Below are 19,806 nucleotides of genomic sequence, written 5' to 3' on the forward strand. Positions count from 1 at the left end.
TCTTGTTGTGATCAGAGCCTGTGGGCGTCTCTCAGAGCTGGCTTCCTCCTTCCCACAGGAACTGTGACACAGGAGGAGGGGGGGGGAAGGGCCATCAGTGCTCTAGGTGAGTTATATCCTCACTTGCACATTAGCTGTGCAGAGCATTGCTCCCTCATTACAATCAGAGTTTGTGGCTCATCAGCCAGAGGCTGCAGTCACATGTTTTATGCCCTGCACAACTACAGCAACAACTATAAGAGTTTTAATGCAGCCTGCCACGCTGAGCTACTAGGGGATGATAGTACCTCTTCCTTCTGTGAATCCGGTGCCCCTTTAGCTTACCAGCCCCCCCCCCCCGCCACCACCGCAGCAACCGCTGCCAGCCCAGAGCCTACGGCTCCCAGTCCCCCGGAATGGGCACAGTTCCCAGAACCTGGGTGCTGGCTATGCAACATCGTCCTCACACCCCTCGGGGCCCCTGGACAGAACGCAGCCTGATGACACCTCTATAGAGGGTCCTTCTGATAAGAATCAGCCCTCTGCTTCACCGGTTGCAGATCAGAAAAAGGGCATGACCCCCATGGTTCTCCCTCTGGGGTACACAGATTGGGTTCTCCCACGTGTTCCGCAGTATCTGAGGAGCCGGAGGAAGGGGAATGATGTTTGTACCGGGATGATTCCTTGGTTTCAACCTCCCCGAGCGATCAAGCTGCAATGGACTCCCTTATTGCAGCAATCAACCAAAACTCTGCATGTGGAAGATCTCCCATCCACTACCTACCCTGCGGTCTCCTTTAAAAGGGTGAAGAAACCTCAAAAAAAAAAAAAAGTTTTTTGCCGCCGCTTCGGTATCTGTAAACTCATGGAGTCCCGGTACCCCTTTGGCTTAGCTGTCTCTAAGGGCTGGGCCGATCCGGCCTCGGTGGACCCTCACCTGGCTTCCGCCTGCCTGAAGGACCCTCCTGTCTTTTACTTGATGGATCCTCCTTCAAGGACCCGACGGACAGACAAGTGGAGCAGCTCGATCGCTCTGCCTTGAGGCTGCGGGTCCCTCTCCCATTCTGTGTGGGTCGCACAGGCACCAGGACTACCCGTTTCCCTCAGACCCTCACAGATGTAACAGTTCACATTGCTGCGGCGGCAGAGTACCTCATGCAGGCTTCCCTCGACGCTGCTACATGCGCAGTTATTGCCGCCTCAAATACCATAGCCATCTGTAAGGCCCTCTGGTTCCGATAATGGAGAGCGGACTCGGTCTCTAAGAAGCCTCTCACAGTACTCCTTTCCAGACTGATGGTTTGCCGATCGTCTGGACAGGCTCTTTTTTTTGTCTGACGCCACGGGAGGGAAAGAGTACCTCCCTCCCCCAACTCTAGCCCAGGATGTTTTTTACTAGACACGCAGGGCCCGACCTTCTCAGCCCTCCCCGAGTCCACCTCGTCCTGGCAGTCTAGACAAAGACCGAGGAGTCTCGTCCTCCTCCATCTGGGCTGCCGTCTCAGACCCCAAATGGGTGCGATACCTTGTGTCTTCTGGTTACCACATTGAATTCCGAACCCGATCCCCTGGTCAGTTTTTTTTTCTCTTAAACCCCGCCCAAAGGCTCCAAAACACCGCAAGGCCTTCTCCTCAGCGATCCACTCCCTCCCTCCCTGGTACCCGTTCAGGACGTCGAGAGGTTCAAGGCCTTCTATTCCAACCTCTTGTGGTCCCCAAAAAAGGGACGGGTCAGTTCGACCAATCCTGGACCTCTAACATGTGCACGTAAGGAGATTCAGAATGGAATTCCTATGGTCCATTTTTACCTTTATGGTCGAAGGAGAATTCCCTGCCTCCCTAGCTATCAGGGATGCGTACCTGCACATACCCATTGCTCCAGCTCGCCAAAAGTTCCTCCACTTCGCTGTTCAGGACTTTTTTTTTTTTCTTTTTTTTTTTTTCATTTGTGGCCCTACCTTCGGCTCTGCCACAGCACCAAGGGTCTTACCAAAGGTCATGGCGGCCGCCATGAGTGCCCTTCAAGCCAAGAGAGTGGCTGTTCTGCCTTGCTTGGATGACCTCCTCATCAAGGGCTCAACCAGCTTGTGGATCTCTGTGGGCACCCTATCCCGCATAGGGTGGCTTCTGACTCCAGTCAAATCATCCCTGGTCCCGTCAAAATCCGTCACCTCCCTGGGCATGTCCCTGGACACCCTTCGGGGCTTGATATTTCTCCCTCAAGACAAGGCGACCACTCTAAAACAAGCGGTACACTGCCTTCTACATACTCCTCTCGCTCCATACGATTCAATATGAGAGTGCTAGGTAGGATATCGGCGGCTATAGAGTCAGTGCTGCTCGCTTAGCCACACCACCGCCCACTGCAGCTTGCGCTTCTAGCTGCCTGGGACAAGAGCCCCTTTTCCTTGGACGAACTTTTCACCTGACACCTTCAGTCAGGTATGCGTTTTGCTGGTGATTTCAGTCCTCTTCCATATCGTTTTTCTCCCCCAAGTGGACTGGCTACTCCTGACTACGGATGCCAGCCTCTTAGTCTGGGGAGCAGCGCACTGGCTCCACACTGCTTGGGGACGTTGGACGCCTCAGGAGTCTTCCCTTCCCAGAAATCATCCTGAAAATCAGCGCGATCTTTCTCGCGCTCAGGTCATTCCCCCTTCTGCTAGCAGGTCGTTTGATTCGGGTCCAATTGGACAATGCAACAGCTGTGGCCTAGATCAATCTGCAGGGAGGTACCAGCAGCAAGACAGCTTATCTCGAGGTCCTCAGGATCCTCACCTGGGCCGAATCGACGGGGGTCTGTGTTTTCAGCGTTACACATACCGGGAGTAGAGAACTGGGCGGTGGACCTTCTAAGTCGCCAAGGCCTGGCCGCCGGAAAGTGGTTTCTCCACCCAGAAGTGTTCCCACACATCTGCACTCGCTGGGGTACATCAGACGTGGATCTAATGGCCTCAAGGTTGAACGCAAAGGTACCCGCGTTCTTAGCCATGTCACGTGATCCACAGTCCATTGGCGCGGATGCTCTAGTCTCCTGAAGTCGTTTCAGTCTGCCTTACATGTTTTTTGCCTCTGCCCCTGCTGCCGCGAGTAATCAGGAAGATCAAGGCAGAAGGAGTCCCGGTGATACTAATAACACCGGACTAGCCCAGGTGCGCCTGGTATGCCGAATTAGTACAATTGCTCATGGCGCCTCGTAAGCATCCCAGACCTGCTGACCCAATGGCCCATTTCCCAAGAGAACTCCAGAGCCCTGAAGCTGACGGCCTGGCCATTGAGACCTGGACTTTAACAAGAGCGAGATTCTCTCCCGTTGTCATCTCCACCATGTACAGTGCCTGAAAGCCGGCCTTCATCTCGTATTTACCACCGTACGTGGAAAACTTTCCTATCCCAGTGCAGGGAATCTAATGTCCAACCTATGCCTCTGGCGATCCCCAGAATTCTTGATTTTATTTTTGCAGTCAGGTTGCAAAAGGGGTTGGCCCTTAGCATCTTTAAGGGGCAGGTTTCATCTCTCTCAATATTCTATCAATACCGCCTAGCTTGCAATCTGCAAGTCTAGACTTTCCTCAAGGGCGTTTCCCATCTAGTTTGGACGGTATCCAGAGGTCACCCTTTGAACCTCTTAAGGAATCTTCTCTTGCTCTTCTCTCCTGGAAGGTAACATTCTTAGTGGCGATTACGTCCATCAGACACGTTTCGGAACTGGCAGCACTCTCTTGCCGCAAACCCTTTCTGATCTTTCATCAGGACAAGGTGGTTCTACGCCCCCTTTTGGATTTTCTTCCGAAGGTTATTTCCCTGTTTCATATGAACGAGGACATTGTTCTGCCTTCCTTTTGTCCACCCAGTCCATAGGGTGGAAAGGTTCCTATATTCGCTAGACCTTGTGAGGGCTCTCAGATATTTCGTACCCAGGACAGCTCCTTTAGGAACATGGACTCCTTGTTCGTCATTCCTGAAAGGCCTAAGAAAGGAGAGGCAGCTTCATAGGCAATGCTGGCTCGCTGGATTCGCTCTGCGATCCAGGTGGTCTACCACTTGAAACTCAAGCCCATTCCTAGTGGGCTGCGGACTCATTCCACGTGAGCAGTTAGCGCCTCTTGGGCATCAGGCTTCAGTGGAATAGGGGTGTAAGGCTGCGACCTGGTCTTACCTACGTACTGTTTCAAAGCATTACCGAGTCCATACCCAGGCTTCGGCTGAGCCGAACCTAGGTAGGAAAGTTCTGCAAACGATAGTGGAGCACCTATCTCAGTAGGCGCTCCTGGCTATCTGGGACTGGTTCCTAGTCCTTGGGTTGTGTTGTTTGTTTACCCACCCAGGGACTGCTTTAGGACGTCCCATGGTCCTGTGTCCCCCAATGAGTCGTCAGAGAAAAACGGATTTTTGTGTACTCACCGTAAAATCGTGTTTGGGGAACACAGCACCCTCCTTGTTGCCCTATTGGCCCTTAGCTTTTTTCTCTTTCAGTACTTTTTTGTTATGAGTATTGACTCACGTATTTTGTTACTTGTTCTCCTACTGCTTGTGTACTAAAACTGAAGTAGCCTGGCTGGGCCAGGGGGGTGTATACTGCAGAGGAGGAGCTAACATCTTTGCATCTACTTAGTGTCCTCCTATGGATAAGCAGCATAACACCCATGGTCCTATGTCCCCCAATGATGGCTAAGAGAAAACGATTTTATGGTGAGTACACAAAAATCCCTTTTTTTTTTTAAATTAAATGGCAAAATTTTTTTTTTTTTTTTTTTGTTTTAGCCTCTGAAACTAGCCTCCGAAACACTGCAAAACAAAATGGAAAAAGCAGTGGTTAAAATATTTTGTCTACCCCAAAATTGTAAGAATAAAAACATTGGCTTAGGGTGCAAGAAACAATCCCTCATAAGCTCCTATGACTGAAAAGGAAACCGTTACGTTTCTCAGAAAATTGAAACACAAGCAACTTGTTGGTTTTTTTTGTTTTTTTTTATTTGATTATTTTATTATACAAATTTGGTCCTCAAAAATTTTTCACCACTTTAAAAATAAACCCCAAAAAAACAACAAAAAACATGCGTGTTTGGTATCTTTGTAACCATACTGACCTGGAGAATCATTGTCAGGTCATTTTTACCGCACAATGAACATTAAAAACAAAACTCTAAAAACTATTGCAGAATTACTTCTTTTTTTTTTTTTTTGCAATTTTGCTGCACTTTGAAAATTAATTCCATCATATCACATAGTAAAACTTGAAGGGGTATTCCCTCTCCAAGATCCTAACCCAATATGTAGTAAGTGTAATAATAGCAAATATCTCCAATTAATAATGTAGTATAGTTCTCCAGAGAAATAGCCATATCTCTTGCCTCATGTGCAGGGCATTGCAGCTTAGATATTCGTGGTCACAATCGCTCATAGTGACAGTTAGTTGCTCGTGGTTGTAACCATGGATAAGCAGAAATGCTCTGCACATGAGGTAAAAGACATACAGTACAGACCAAAAGTTTGGACACACCTTCTCATTCAAAGAGTTTTCTTTATTTTCATGACTCTGAAAATTGTAGATTCACATTGAAGGCATCAACACTATGAATTAACATATGTGGAATGACATTCTTAACATAAAAGTGTGAAACAACTGTAAATATGTCTTCTATTCTAGGTTCTTCAAAGTAGCCACCTTTTGCTTTGATTACTGCTTTGTACACTCTTGGCATTCTCTTGATGAGCTTCGAGAGGTAGTCACCAGAAATGGTTTTCCAACAGTCTTGAAGGAGTTCCCAGAGATGCTTAGCACTTGTTGGCCTTTTTGTCTTCACTCGGTGGTCCAGCTCACCCCAAACCATCTCGATTGGGTTCAGGTCTGGTGTCTGTGGAGGCCAGGTCATCTGGCGTAGCACCCCATCACTCTCCTTCTTAGTCAAATATCCCTTACACAGCCTGGAGGTGTGTTTTGGGGTTATTGTCCTGTTGAAAAATAAATGATGGTCCAACTAAACGCAAACCGGATGGAATAGCATGCCGCTGCAAGATGCTGTGGTAGCCATGCTGGTTCAGTATGCCTTCAATTTTGAATAAATCCCCAATAGTGTCACCAGCAAAGCACACCCACACCATCACACCTCCTCCTCCATGCTTCACGGTGGGAGCCAGGCATGTAGAGTCTAAACGTTCACTTTTTCTGCGTCGCACAAAGACACGGTGGTTGGATCCAAAGATCTCAAATTTGGACTCATGAGACCATAGCACAGATTTCCACTGGTCTAATGTCCATTCCTTGTGTTCTTTAGCTCAAACAAGTCTTTTCTGCTTGTTGCCTGTCCTTAGCAGTGGCTTCCTAGCAGCTATTTTACCATGAAGGCCTGCTGCACAAAGACTCTTCTTAATAGTTGGTCTAGAGATGTGTCTGCTGCTAGAACTCTGTGTGGCATTCACCTGGTCTTTAATCTGAGCTGCTGTTAACCTGCGATTTCTGAGGCTGGTGACTCGGATAAACGCATCCTCCGCAGCAGAGGTGACTCTTCGTCTTCCTTTCCTGGGGCGGTCCTCATGTGAGCCAGTTTCTTTGTAGCATTTGATAGTTTTTGCCACTGCACTTGGGGACACTTTGAAAGTTTTTTCCCAATTTTTCGGACTGACTGACCTTCATTTCTTAAAGTAATGATGGCCACTCGTTTTTTTTTTTTTTTGTTTTGTTTTTTTTTACTTCGCTGCTTTTTTTCTTGCCATAATACATATTCTAACAGTCTATTCAGTAGGACTATCAGCTGTGTATCCACCAGACTTCTGCACAACACAACTGATGGTCCCAACACCATTTATAAGGCAAGAAATCCCACTTATTAAACCTGACCGGGCACACCTGTGAAGTAGAAACCATTTCCGGTGGCTACCTCTTACAGCTCATCAAGAGAATGCTAAGGCTATGTGCGCACGTGTGCGCTCTGCACCGCACCGAAAAGGTGCGCTTTAGAGAGCAGCTGAAAAGCTGCGTTCTGAAGCGCATGGTGCCGCCGAGAACGTGCGCTCTGCCTGCAGCTCCTGCCATAGACAGCAGGGGCTGCCGGCAAAGCGCACGGAAGAAGTGACATGTCACTTCTTAGAACGCAGCGATTCGGGCAGCAGCCGAAGCGCTGCGTTCTAATATGCCACGTGCGCACGGCCCCTGCACAATCTCCATAGATTGTGCAGGGGACGCAGGACGCATGCAATTACGCTGCGCTACAAAGCGCAGCGTAACTGCATGAATTACGCACACGTGCGCACATAGCCTAAGAGTGTGCAAAGCAGTAATCAAAGCAAAAGGTGGCTTCTTTGAAGAACCGAGAAGATGACATATTTTCAGTTATTTCATACTTTTATATATTTCATTCCACATGTGTTAATTCACAGTTTTGATGCCTTCAATGTGAATCTACAATTTTCAGTCATGAAAATAAAGAAAACTCTGTGAATGAGGTGTGTCCAAACTTTTGGTCTGTTCTGTAGCTAATCAGGAGAACTTTACTACATTTCTAGTTGCAGATATTTGCTAATAATTATTATTATTAATATTTAATATCTACTACATATTGGGATAGGATTTTGGAGATGGGACTACCTCTTTAATGATTGCATTTTATATTACTACTCATCCTACAAAAAACATCTGTTGGTGAAAAATGTAAAAGATATAGTTTGTAGGAGAAGGGGAGAGAAAAAAAACAAAGTGCAAAAAAGAAAAATAGCCATGTCGTCAAGGGCTTAAATTAGGTTTATATGTTAGGTTGGCCATTGCTTGTTTTTGGGTTTTTTTGTGTGTTTTTTTTTTTTTTTTTTAACACATTGCATATTTTTAGGCATGTTGCTGGCACTCAGCAGCTCCATCAAAAATAGTCGCCATTGCCTGGTAATAGTGATGGCCAAACTCATAGATATCCAGGATCGGTGGGTGTAATTGGTTTTAAAAAAAAAAAACAAAAAAAAACCTCGGGTCCGGCCTGGAATTGATCCTGGATAACTAGCTGTACGCTGGTCCCCATATAAGTCTATGTGGACCAAAGTCCGGTTATTAAAAATGGTGGTAAAAGGGATAGGGGGATTGTAGCAGGCGCGTTCTACTTGGAGTCTCCAGCGTGGCCGTAACTGTTGCTCATCCATATGTACTGATTCCCCCGCCCACCGGCAATCCTGGCGTCTGTGATTAGTTGCAATCAGACACGCCCGCAGCCTGTGTGACAGCGTGTCTGACTGCAACTAATCAGAGACCCTGTGTGCAGGTCCCTATCATGGTGCAAAACTAAATAAATAAAAAAAATAATTTGCGTACTGTTCCCCATATTGTGATACCCAGAGCAGATAAAGTATTCAGCTACAGGCCCCAACTGTTTGCTTGTCTAGGCTTTGTATCATAATAAAAGAAACCGCATCTGTTCTTTTATTAAATATTAGTTAAATAAATAATTTTAAAAAACAGGATGCGGTTCCCCCCCCTACCCCAAATTTTGATAGCCATGATATAGCCAACAGCTGGGAGCTGGTATTCTCAAACTGGTGAGACCCATGCTTATTGCTCCCCCCCCCCCCACCCAGCCTAAAGATGGCACTCTGCAGCCGCCCAGGATTGGCGCAACCATTATATGTGACAATCCCGGCACTTTACACAGCTCATCCCGATTGTCCTGGTGCGGTGGCAATAAGGCCAATAAGGGGTTAATGGCAGTTTGCAGCTGCCACTAAGCACAAGATTAGTAATGGAGGCCTCTGAGACCCTCCATTACTAATATGTATGTGAAAAGAAGTAAACACACACCAAAACAAATCCTTTTTTTGAAATACAAAAAAAACCCCTCTTTCACCCCTTTAACCACCAAAACACCCAGGTCTGACGTAATCCACGCCAGATCCTACGATGATTCCAACTCTGCCACATCCGATGTGACAGTGCGCATCCATAGGACATGATCACCCGCTGTGAGCTTCAGGCAGAGGCTGAGCCACATGAGTGGTAACATCACTCAGGTTGTTTGCGGTCAGAGCTGGAGGTTCACACGGTCCTCCACCTGTGATTGCAGGTAACCTGACCTCAGGTAACCTTGGAAAACATAGTGACCTCACTGCAGCAAATAAACTAAAATGGTGTTACAAAGCAAGCATTCGAGACATCTCAGGTCCCTTCATCAGGCTATTTTATGCCTGTGGGTGTACTAACATGCTAATGAATGCCCAGCGTCAGAGGATGATTTCACTCGCCTCTCCGCTGCCATGGCCGCACGACGCTGGATTTTGTCTCAGAAACTACGGGGTCATGCGCACCGAGCCGAAATCCATTGTCGGGCGGCGATGACAGTGGAGAGGTGAATAAGATCATCTTCTGACACTGCACATTCATTAGCCTATTAGTACGCCCCTGTGGATGTGCTAACATGCTAATGAGGCCGACTAGCAAGGGAAACAACGCCCTTGGGACTAGTCCCTGCTCTCATTAGCGTATAGTAAAAGATCTTTAGAAATACTTTCTCTAAAGGTCCCTTTTATATATGCTACGAGATACAGGGACGGATAGGCAGGGATTAGCAATATACACCCAGAACTGCTCGTGGTTCTGGGTGCATACTGAACCTGACGCGTTCCCTTGAAAAATAAACTTTACCCCTTAGATTGTCCTATATGTATATTACCATTGTCCTAAAGTAACAATGACTCACTTTTTAAAAGGTATATCCAGGACTTTTAACCCCACCCCCGCCCCCCCACCAAAAAAAAAATAAATAATGTGCCTAAGTAATAACAGGCAGGCAATTGCCGTTCTTTGCCGGCACAGAGCGGTCAGAGAACGCTCCTGCCGGGGATTCAGCGTCTCCCACTTACATTGCAACAACAGAACGGTGGCTTCTCATCCACTTTGTAGACTGGGCAGGACAGCCGACGTCCTGCTGATTGATAGCCGGCTCCCCCAGTTGGGCAGCGTGGAGCCGGCTGTCAATCAGTAATGACGTTGGCTGTCTCACTGTCTACAGAGCATAGCGGAAGAGAAACCTCCACTCTGTTAACAAAGCCACTATATATGTATGGACGGACACACGATATAAACGGACGGACGGACACATAGTTTATCTATATCCCGGATATACCTTGTTAAGCCCGTAGTATTGTTAAGTAAGTTGCCTTTCAGTAATAATAATTTACTACTGTTTTTATTCTTTTATCCAACATTTCAGATAATTATGTTCATCGATTAGTGGCAAGCAAAACAGATGGGAAAATAGTTCAGTATGAATGTGAAGGAGACACATGCCAGGATGAAAAGATCGATTCTCTTCAATTAGAGGTGGGTAATGGATTATTGTCCCAAACTGTGGGCAATACAGTTAATAAATTCTATGCTAACAGACTTAAAACTGTATAATTAATCTAACACAGATGCATAAACAAGTTATGAGCACAATGAAAATATTATACACCCTTCAACACCAAGTAGTTAGGTTGTAGAATTATGGAAATCTCAGGGTCGATAGACGTGTTAATGTTTGTACCACTGCTTCCACAATTGAGCCTCACGTCCAGCTACAAGTGTTCCATTGAACCCACGCAACATCTCTCAAAGGCTATCATGGTGCAGAGCAAGGCAGCAATAGTGGCTGGAATGGAGGTCTGTCCTCTTCAGCGATGAGTTCTGCTTTTGTCTTTGGTACAATAAAAGCAGTAGAAAGGTCTGGAGACCATGGAGGTAATGCCATGATGAGGAAACTTCACACTGGTCCTCTTTCAAGGATTATGGTGTGGAGTCACATAATGTAACATGGCTAAACCTCTCTAGTCTTCATTTAAAGGGAACCTGTCACCAGATTTTTCCATATTAAACTAAAAGAATCACCTTCTGCAGCTCCTGGGCTGCATTTTATGAAGGTGCACCTTGGCCCTGACTCCCCTTCTAGACCCTAAAAATAACTTTATAAAACTTGGCCCTTAGGTATGCTAATTACCTGTGTTGGCCAGATGAGCAGGCTCATTTTCTGCTCCTTTCCCCCCTCCTGCCGATGATCGCCGTCCTCCTGTCTTGATTGACGGGATGACGCCCTCCGTCATCCTCCTCGTCGCATTTTCAAATCTCGCGCCTGTGCAGTTAGGTCTGCTCGCGCAGGTGCAGTTCGCTCTGCCATATCGCGGGCAGAGCAGAAAACATAGCTGTCCTCCTGTCTTGATTGACGAGGAGGATGACGGAGGGCGTCATCCCGTCAATCAAGACAGGAGGACAGCGATCAGCGGCAGGAGGGGGGAAAGGAGCAGAAAATGAGCCCGCCTATCTGGCCAACACAGGTAATTAGCATACCTAAGGGTTAAGTTTTATAAAGTTATTTTTAGGGTCTGGAAGGGGAGTCAGGGCCAAGGTGCACCTTCATAGAATGCAGCCCTGGAGCTCCAGAAGGTGATTCTTTTAGTTTAATAGGGAAAAATCTGGTGACAGGTTCCCTTTAAGGTACCCTAACCGCTTGGCATTATATTGATTTGGTTGTAAAACCAGTGGTACAGCCATTTCTCCAAGTGTCCCCAGAGGTGTTTGTTTTGTACAATGCTGGGCTACATGTTGCTCAAGTTACTGTGAGCAGCCTGCATGGCTTATCCTGCTACCATGGCCTGCAGCATCTCCAGACTTGTCTTACATCGCACTTACACTCGTGGAAAAGTATGGGCACCCCTATTAATGTTAACCTTTTTTCTTTATAACAATTTGGGTTTTTGCAACAGTTATTTCAGTTTCATATATCTAATAACTGATGGACTGAGTAATATTTCTGGATTGAAATGAGGTTTTTGTACTAACAGAAAATGTGCAATCCGCATTTAAACAAAATTTGACCGGTGCAAAAGTATGGGCACCTCAACATAAAAGTGACATTAATATTTTGTAGATCCTCCTTTTGCAAAAATAACAGCCTCTAGTCGCTTTCTGTAGCTGTTAATGAGTTGCTGGATCCTGGATGAAGGTATATTTGACCATTCCTGTTTATAAAACAATTCCAGTTCAGTTAAGTTTGATGGTCGCCGATTTATTTATTTTTTTCATTACATCTTTCACGGTTGAAGTGTATTTATGATAAAAATTACAGAACCCTCCATTCTTTGTAGGTGGGAAAACTTTCAATGTCGGTAGTGTATCAAATACTTATTTTCTTCACTGTACAGTATATAGAAGACAAATTAGTATAGTGTACTACTTCACAAACTGAGTGTCCACACTGAGGCTTCCCTAAGTGTTTGTGAGATGCAAGTAGTTATTTTAGGAGTGATATTCTGCACAGTGCTTTCCTCGTCTGCAGTAGTATCAGTAATATTTGGTTTACCAACATAATTGACTCATTTTGAGTTTCTTGTATTGGTATACTGGGTTAGTATGGACTTCTACTTTGGATGTTGAAGATGGACCAGATCTGGCTGTTGAGGCCCATGTATGTTATTGGTGTATCAAAGGCCTCAGTGGAAAAAGTTTGAAAAGCCCTGGAATTGTTGCCATTTATGGTCTTCTTGGCCCTCAACATATTGTTATCCATGGATATCTAATATTACCAACATGCCACTTAGAAGTCTGTAGCATCTGTGATTAGAAATGGTACTAGCATTTAGAGCAAAAATGATACTTATTACATTTTTCTTCTTTTTTTTTTGTTTTTCTGTCAGCTCCAGCAGAGAACGGGCTCATTTTCTTTCATTGATGGCTGTATGTTTTGCCTGTCACTTTCTTTTGGCTGTTTTTTGTTTTTCAATGGATCAAACTAAGAGATCCTAAATACAAGTGCATCTCAATAAATTAGAATATAATAAAAAAGTTTAATTTATTTCAGTAATTCAATGCAATAAGTGAAACGCATATATTATATAGAATCATTACACACAGAGTGATCTATTTCAAGTGTTTATTTCTGTTAATGTATAAGATTATGGCTTACAGCCAATGAAAACCCAAAAGTCATTATCTCAGAATCTTATACCATATAATATTAGACCATCTGAAAAAATGCTTTTAAACTGAGAAATGTTGGTCTACTGAAAAGTCTCCTTTTGCATGAATTTCTGCATCAATGGCATGGAGGCGATCAGCTTGGTGGCACTGCTAAGATGTTATGGAAGCCCAGGTTCCTTTGATAGCAGCCTTGAGCTCGTGTGCATTGTTGGGTCTGGTGTCTCATCTTCCTCTTGACAATACCCTATAGATTCTCTATGGGGTTTAGCTCAGGCGAGTTTGCTGGCCAATCAAGCACAGTGGTACTGTGGTTATTAAACCAGATGTTGGTACTTTTGGCAGTGTGGACAGGTGCCAAGTCATGCTTGAAAATGAAATTTCCATCTCCAAAAAAATCTTGTCGGCAGAGGAAAGCATGAAGTCTCTAAAATTTCCTGGTAGACTGCTGCGCTGACTTTGGTCTTGATAAAACACAGTAGACCTACACCAGCAGATGACATGGCTCCCCAAACCATCACTGACTGTGGAAACTTCACACTAGACCTCAAGCAGCTTGGATTGTGGCCTCTCCACTCTTCCTCCAGACTCTGGGACCTTGATTTCCAAATGAAATGCAAAATTTACAACAGTCCAGTTCTTTTTCTCTTTGTCCCAGGTAAGATGCTTCTGGCGTTGTCTATTGATCATGAGTGGCTTGACACAAGGAATGCGACAGTTGTAGCCCATGTCCTGGGACTTATGTCTGTGTGTGGTGGCTCTTTAACCCCTTAACGACCCATGACGTACTGGATACGTCATGGATCGTGTGCGGTTAATCCCTGCCCCCTGCCACGGATAGGCCGCGGCGATCCGCGCACATAGCTGATTTCAACAGCTGAAATGTGTGCCTGCTAGTCGCGAGTGGAATTGCTTCCACCCGCGACTATTAACCTCTTACCTCTCGCTGCCAAAATCTGGCAGCGAGATGTCTGAGCACCGCCATTATGCTGAATTACCCCACCCCCATCGGAAGTCACGTGACAGGATCATGTGACTTCCGGTGGTTGCCATGGTAGCACAGGGTCATTTCCTCTCAATGCCGGAATACAGCCGGCATTGAAAGTAAAGCAGCATATCTGCAGATCTTGGCTCTGTAGCTGTGATCTGGAGATATGGCAGAGTGATCAGCTATAGCCCCCTAGGGGGACTAGTAAAATTAAAAAAAAAAAAGTTAAAAAAAAGAAGTTTAAAAAAAAAGAAAAAAAACAACTAAAGGTTCAAATCACCCCCCTTTCACCCCATTGAAAATTAAAGGATTAAAAAAATACACATGTGGTATCCGCGTTCAGAAATGCCCGATCTATCAAAATATAAAATCAATTAATCTGATTGGTAAACGGCGTAACAGCAAAAAAATTCCAAACGCCAAAATTACGTTTTTTTAGTCGTCGTAAAGTTTGCGCAAAATGCAATAACAGGCGATCAAAACATAGCATCTGCGCAAAAATAGAACAGTTAAAAACGTCAGCTCAAGACACAAAAAATAAGCCGTCACTGAGCCATAGATCCAGAAAAATGAGAATGCTACTGGTTTCGGAAAATGACGCAAAACGTGCTCCACTTTTTTTTGGACAAGCTTGTGAATTTTTTTTAACCCCTTAAATACAAGAAAACCTATTCATGTTTGGTGTCTACAAACTCGCACCGACCTGAGGCATCACAACAACACATCAGTGTTACCATCTAGTGAACACAGTGGATAAAATATCCCAAAACCTATTGTGCGATCACACTTTTTTTTGCAATTTTTCCGCACTTGGAATTTGTTTGCCGTTTTCCAGTACACTATATGGTAAAACGTATGCTTTAATTTAAAACTACAACTCATCCCGCAAAAAAACAAGCCCTTTATATGGCAAGATTGACAGAAAAATAAAAAAGTGACGGTACTCAGAAGAAAGAGAGGGGGAAAAAAACACGGAAAAAACGCAAAATGCCCGGGGGCTGAAGGGGTTAAGCACTGATTCTGGCAGTAGTCCAGTCCTTGTGAATCTCCCCCAAATTTTTGAATGACCTTTTCTAAGCAATCCGATCAAGGAAGCTGTAATCCCGGTTGCTTGTGCACCTTTTTCTACCACACTTTTTTCTTCCACTCAACTTTCCATTAATATGCTTGGATACAGCACTCTGTGAACAGCCAGCTTCTTTAGCAATGACCTTTTGTGGCTTACCCTTCTTCTTTTATGGAATGTGTCAATGACTGCCTTCTGGACATCTGACAAGTCAGCAGTCTTCTCTATGATTGTGTAGCCTACTGAACCAGACTATGGGTCCATTTTAAACCCTTAGGAAGGCTTTGCAGGTGTTTTGTGGTAATTATTCTAATTTTCTGAGATAATGACTTTTGGGTTTTCATTGACTGTAAGCCATAATCATCAACATTAACCCCTTCAGCCCCGGGGCACTTTCCGTTTTTGTTTTTTGCTCCCCTTCTTCCGAGAGCCGTAACTTTTTTATTTTTCCGTCAATCTTGCCATATGAGGGCTTGTTTTTTGCAGGACAAATTGTACTTTTAAATGAAACCATAAGTTTTACCATATGGTGTACTGGAAAACAGCAAAAAAAATTCCAAGTGGGGAAAAACTGCAAAAAAAGTGTGATGGCACAATAGTTTTTGGGATGTTTTATTCAGTGTTCACTATATGGTAAAACTGATGTGTGGATATGATGCCTGAGGTCGGTGCGAGTTTGTAGACACCAAACATGTGTAGGTTTACTTGTATCTAAGGGGTTAAAAATTCAGAAGTTTGTTCAATAAAAGTGGCGTACATTTTGCGCCATTTTCCGAAACCCGTAGCGTTCTCATTTTTTGGGATCTATGGCTCAGTGACGACTTATTTTTTGTGTCTCAAGGTGACGTTTCTAATGGTACCATTTTTGCACAGATGCTACGTTTTGATCGCCTGTTATTGCATTTTGCGTAAAACTTGCGGCGACCAAAAAACGTAATTTTGGCATTTGGAATTTTTTTGCCACTACGCCATTTAACAATCAGATTAATTGATTTTATATTTTGATAGATCGGGCATTTCTGAACTCGGCGATACCAAATATGTGTATATTTATTTCTTTTTTAACCCTTTAATTTTCAGTGGGGGGAAAGGGGGGTGATTTGAACTTTTAGGTTTTTTGTTTTTGTTTTATTATTTTTTAAAACTTTTTTTTTTACTTTACTTTTTTTTTTTTAATTTTACTAGTCCCCCTAGGGGGCTATAGCGCTCAGCAATCCAATCGCTGTTATCTATCTGCTGATCACAGCTGTACAGCTGTAAACAGCAGATTCAGTCACTTTTGTTTTCACCCTGCTCCCGGCCGGGTGAAAACGAAAGTAAAACGCCATAGCTGCATGCGTCATCACATGACCCTGTCCTACGATGGCAACCCCCGAAAGTCACGTTATCACTCACGTGACTTCCGGTGGGGGCGGCGGTAAGTAAAAAACATGGCCGCGCGCATATACATCTCGCTGCCAGACTTTGGCAGCGAGATGTAAGGGGTTAATGTTCCGGGTGGAATGCAATTCCTCTCGGAACATGTAGGCACACATGTCAGCTGTTGATAACAGCTGATATGTGCGCCGATCCCCGCCGCCTGCCCGCGGCAGGGGGCGGGGCTTAACGGGACACGCTCCATGACGGATATATCCGTCCATGGTCGTGAAGGGGTTAACATAAATAAACACCTGAAAGAGCTCACTCTGTTAGTAATGACCCTATATAATATTTGTATTGAACTACTGAAATAAATTAACTTTTTCCCTTCACCACAACAGCGCCACCAGAGAGATAGGTCCACTCATCTTAGGACTGGAAACCCACTGAAATAAAAGGGCGGCTCCTCTCTCTTGCCTCAGTTTTGGTTTCCTGTCCCAAGATGAGAGACCCTGAAGAGCTGTGGTGCTGCCACAGTGAAGGACGGCGTTCCCGGGGTGCAGCGGTTTTTCCTCCGAGAGCATTGTTGAAGACAGCTCTTCCCCCTGTGTGTTCATGCTCTTACCTGCTTGGCGTCCGGTGACTGGCCCTGCAGCATGTGTGTCGGGATGGATCAGCGGCGTTCCTGTTTCGGCGCCCGGTGGCTGTCCCTGCAGGATTCCACAGTGCTCACCCTCCAGATTCAGTATGGAGGAGCTTAGGGAAGAATCCCAGGAGCGTGAGCTCACTGACAAACGCCTGCAGAAGCAGGCACCGCATCATGGAAGTGGTGGTAGTCTCTCCAGTGGGGGACGTCCTGACAAGAGATTCTCACCTCCACGCAGGAGTTCCAAGAGACCTGCTCGTTCGCCTCACCCGGTACCGTATGGCCAGCTGTGGGTGAGTATTTGGGGTTACCTATTCCCATTAATAGGGCTTAATAGGGCTTCCCTTCTTCTTCTTCCTCTATTCTTAGGACAAACCTAGGAAAAGGTCAGAGAAGATTAAACACAAAGAATGTGCCTTATGTAGATCCCCGCTGCCCTCTTACTACTTGAAGAAATTATGTAGAATCTGTATTCAGAAGACGATTGCTGAGGAAGCATCGGACATTGCATCTAGTCTCAAGGAAGTCATTAGAGCAGAGGTCAGGGAGTCCCTGAAAGGGTTTTTTCTGCCTCTCATTTCTGGCACCTCAAGCAAAACCAGAGTGTATGATCGGGAGTCAGGAGAAGCCTCAGACTCACCGTCCGGTCCCTCCTCATAATCTCCAGGTTCATCTTCCGAGGACGATGTGGGGGGCAGGCCTTGTTTTCCTGCTGCTGAGGTTAATCACCTGGTAAAGGCAATCAGAGCTACAATGGGCCTGGTGGAGACAAAGGATCCTGAATCTGTTGAGGATTTAATGTTCAGAGGACTGGAACACAAGCGGCAGCGCTCCTTTCCTCTCCATGAAAAGGTTAAGAGACTGATAGCGGACCAGTGGGAGAAGCCAGAGAGGAGAGCTTACCCTCCGTCTTTGTTTAAAGTATCCCTTCCAGGAGTCTGATTGTTCCTTTGTGGGACCATTACCCTAAAATTGATGTGACGGTGGCTAAGACGGCAAAACAGTCTTCCCTGCCGTTTGAGGACCTGGGTTCCTTGAAGATACCGCTGGACAGAAAGGCAGATACTTATCTCCGCTCTGCCTGGAAGACAGCCGCGGGAGCGCTTCAACCTGCAGTGGCCAGTACCTGTGTTTGGTTGCAGCAGCTGGAGGATCAGATTACAGAGGAGGCCCCGCGCGATCAGATCCTCGCTAACAACCCTCGTGCCAAGGGAACTGCTGCTTTTTTGGACGACGCTTCGACAGATGCCCTCCGTTTATCCGGCAAATCTGCGGCTTTGTCCAACTGAGCTCGACGATCACTCTGGTTGAAGGGATGGCCGGGAGACTTGCAATCGAAGTCGAAACTATCTCTTTGGTAAGCTGCTTGACGAGATCCTTGAGAAGGCGGAAGATGTGAAGAAGGGATTTCCCACTTTTTCCTCTACCCCCTTTAGGCACCGCACCTTCCAGAGGAAGGGATTCGGTAAGGGTAAGCAACCCACGTCCAAGGAGGGGTGGAGAGACAACAAGAGGAAGAGATCTGGCTTCATGTTCAGGCCTCCTACTCCTACGGACGGTAAGAAGCCATCTCTGTGATTCCTCTGTTTCAGTGGGAGGTAGACTCTCCTCCTTCTACCCTGCATGGCGCAACATCTCGTCCAGTTCTTGGATTGTTAAATATGGGTTACAACTGTAATTCCATTCGACCCCTCGGGGGTCATTAATAATTACATCGCTCGGCAGGTCGGCAGAAAAACAACTCGCGTTGCAGCAGGAGGTGGAGGGCCTCCTTAGAAAATCTGTCCTGGTATAAGTTCAAGATGGAGAAGAAGGCTCCGGGTTTTATTCTCCGCTGTTCCTGGTAAGAGAACCCAATGGATCGTTTCGGACGATTATCAACCTACGACGTCTCAACAAACATTTGGTGTATCATCACTTCAAGATGGAGTCTGTGAAATCTGCCATAAAACTGTTTCCAGGGTGTTTCATGGCGGTTCTGGATCTCCGGGACGCATATTATCATATTCCAATTCATGCTTTTCATCAGAAGTTCCTCAGGGTGGCCCTTCTGATCAGGGGTGTACTACGACACTTCCAGTTCAGGGCATTTCCCTTCGGGTTGGCTATGGTCCTGAGGGTCTTTACAAAGGTAGTAGCAGAGATAATGGCCCACATGCACGAAAAAGGGATCCTCATCATCCCGTACCTGGACGATTTTTTAATAGTGGGGACTTCAGAGTCACACTGCAGGTCCCAGATTCTGGCAGTGGTCTCCATCCTACGGACATTGGGTTGGATTTTGCATCTAGAAAAGTCAAAACTAGAACCCTCCACAAGTCAGATTTATTTGGTTCTCACTCTGCATTCTCGCTCTCAGCTCTGGCTCCTTCCTCAGGAGAAAGTATCGTCATTCAGAACACAAGTCTCCTCGGTCATCTCGAACCCTGTTCTCCGCCTCAGAGAGGCCATGTCGTTACTGGGATCCCTAGTAACATGTATCCCGGCAGTCCACAGGGCAAAGTGGCATACCCGGGTTCTTCAGGAGGAGGTGTTGAGGGCGCAGAGGTTATTGGGAGGGTGTTTGGACAAGCTCATCACCCTTTCTTCCCACACTCTTTATTTCCTCCGATGGTGGTTGCGGATCCGGAATCTGTCAGCTGGGTTTCCTTAATCACTTCCACTTTCAGGTGTCATCACTACCGACGCCAGCGCACTAGTTGGGGGGCTTATCTACAAGGCCGGGCGGTGCAGGGTCCCTGGAGTCCTCTAGAAAGTCGGGGCTTCTCGAATGCCAGAGAATTACACGCCATTGGGAAGGCTTTGCACGCTTTTCTTCCTCATCTAGTGGGTACGCACGTCAG

The 19,806-nt window shown here is 45.9% G+C and overlaps 1 protein-coding gene across 2 annotated transcripts in view; it reads left to right on the forward strand.

The window, feature by feature from the left end:
* Positions 1–19,806, forward strand: part of BRAP (BRCA1 associated protein) — a 149,139-nt gene that overhangs the window by 91,994 nt on the left and 37,339 nt on the right. For both annotated transcript variants that reach the window (XM_075323736.1, XM_075323744.1), the window contains one exon: positions 10,167–10,276. In XM_075323736.1, coding sequence (XP_075179851.1) covers positions 10,167–10,276 — 110 coding nt within the window. The remainder of the gene's footprint in view (positions 1–10,166; positions 10,277–19,806) is intronic.

This window comes from Anomaloglossus baeobatrachus, chromosome 1 (genome assembly GCF_048569485.1).
Source record: "Anomaloglossus baeobatrachus isolate aAnoBae1 chromosome 1, aAnoBae1.hap1, whole genome shotgun sequence".
NCBI classification, from domain to species: Eukaryota; Metazoa; Chordata; class Amphibia; order Anura; family Aromobatidae; genus Anomaloglossus; species Anomaloglossus baeobatrachus.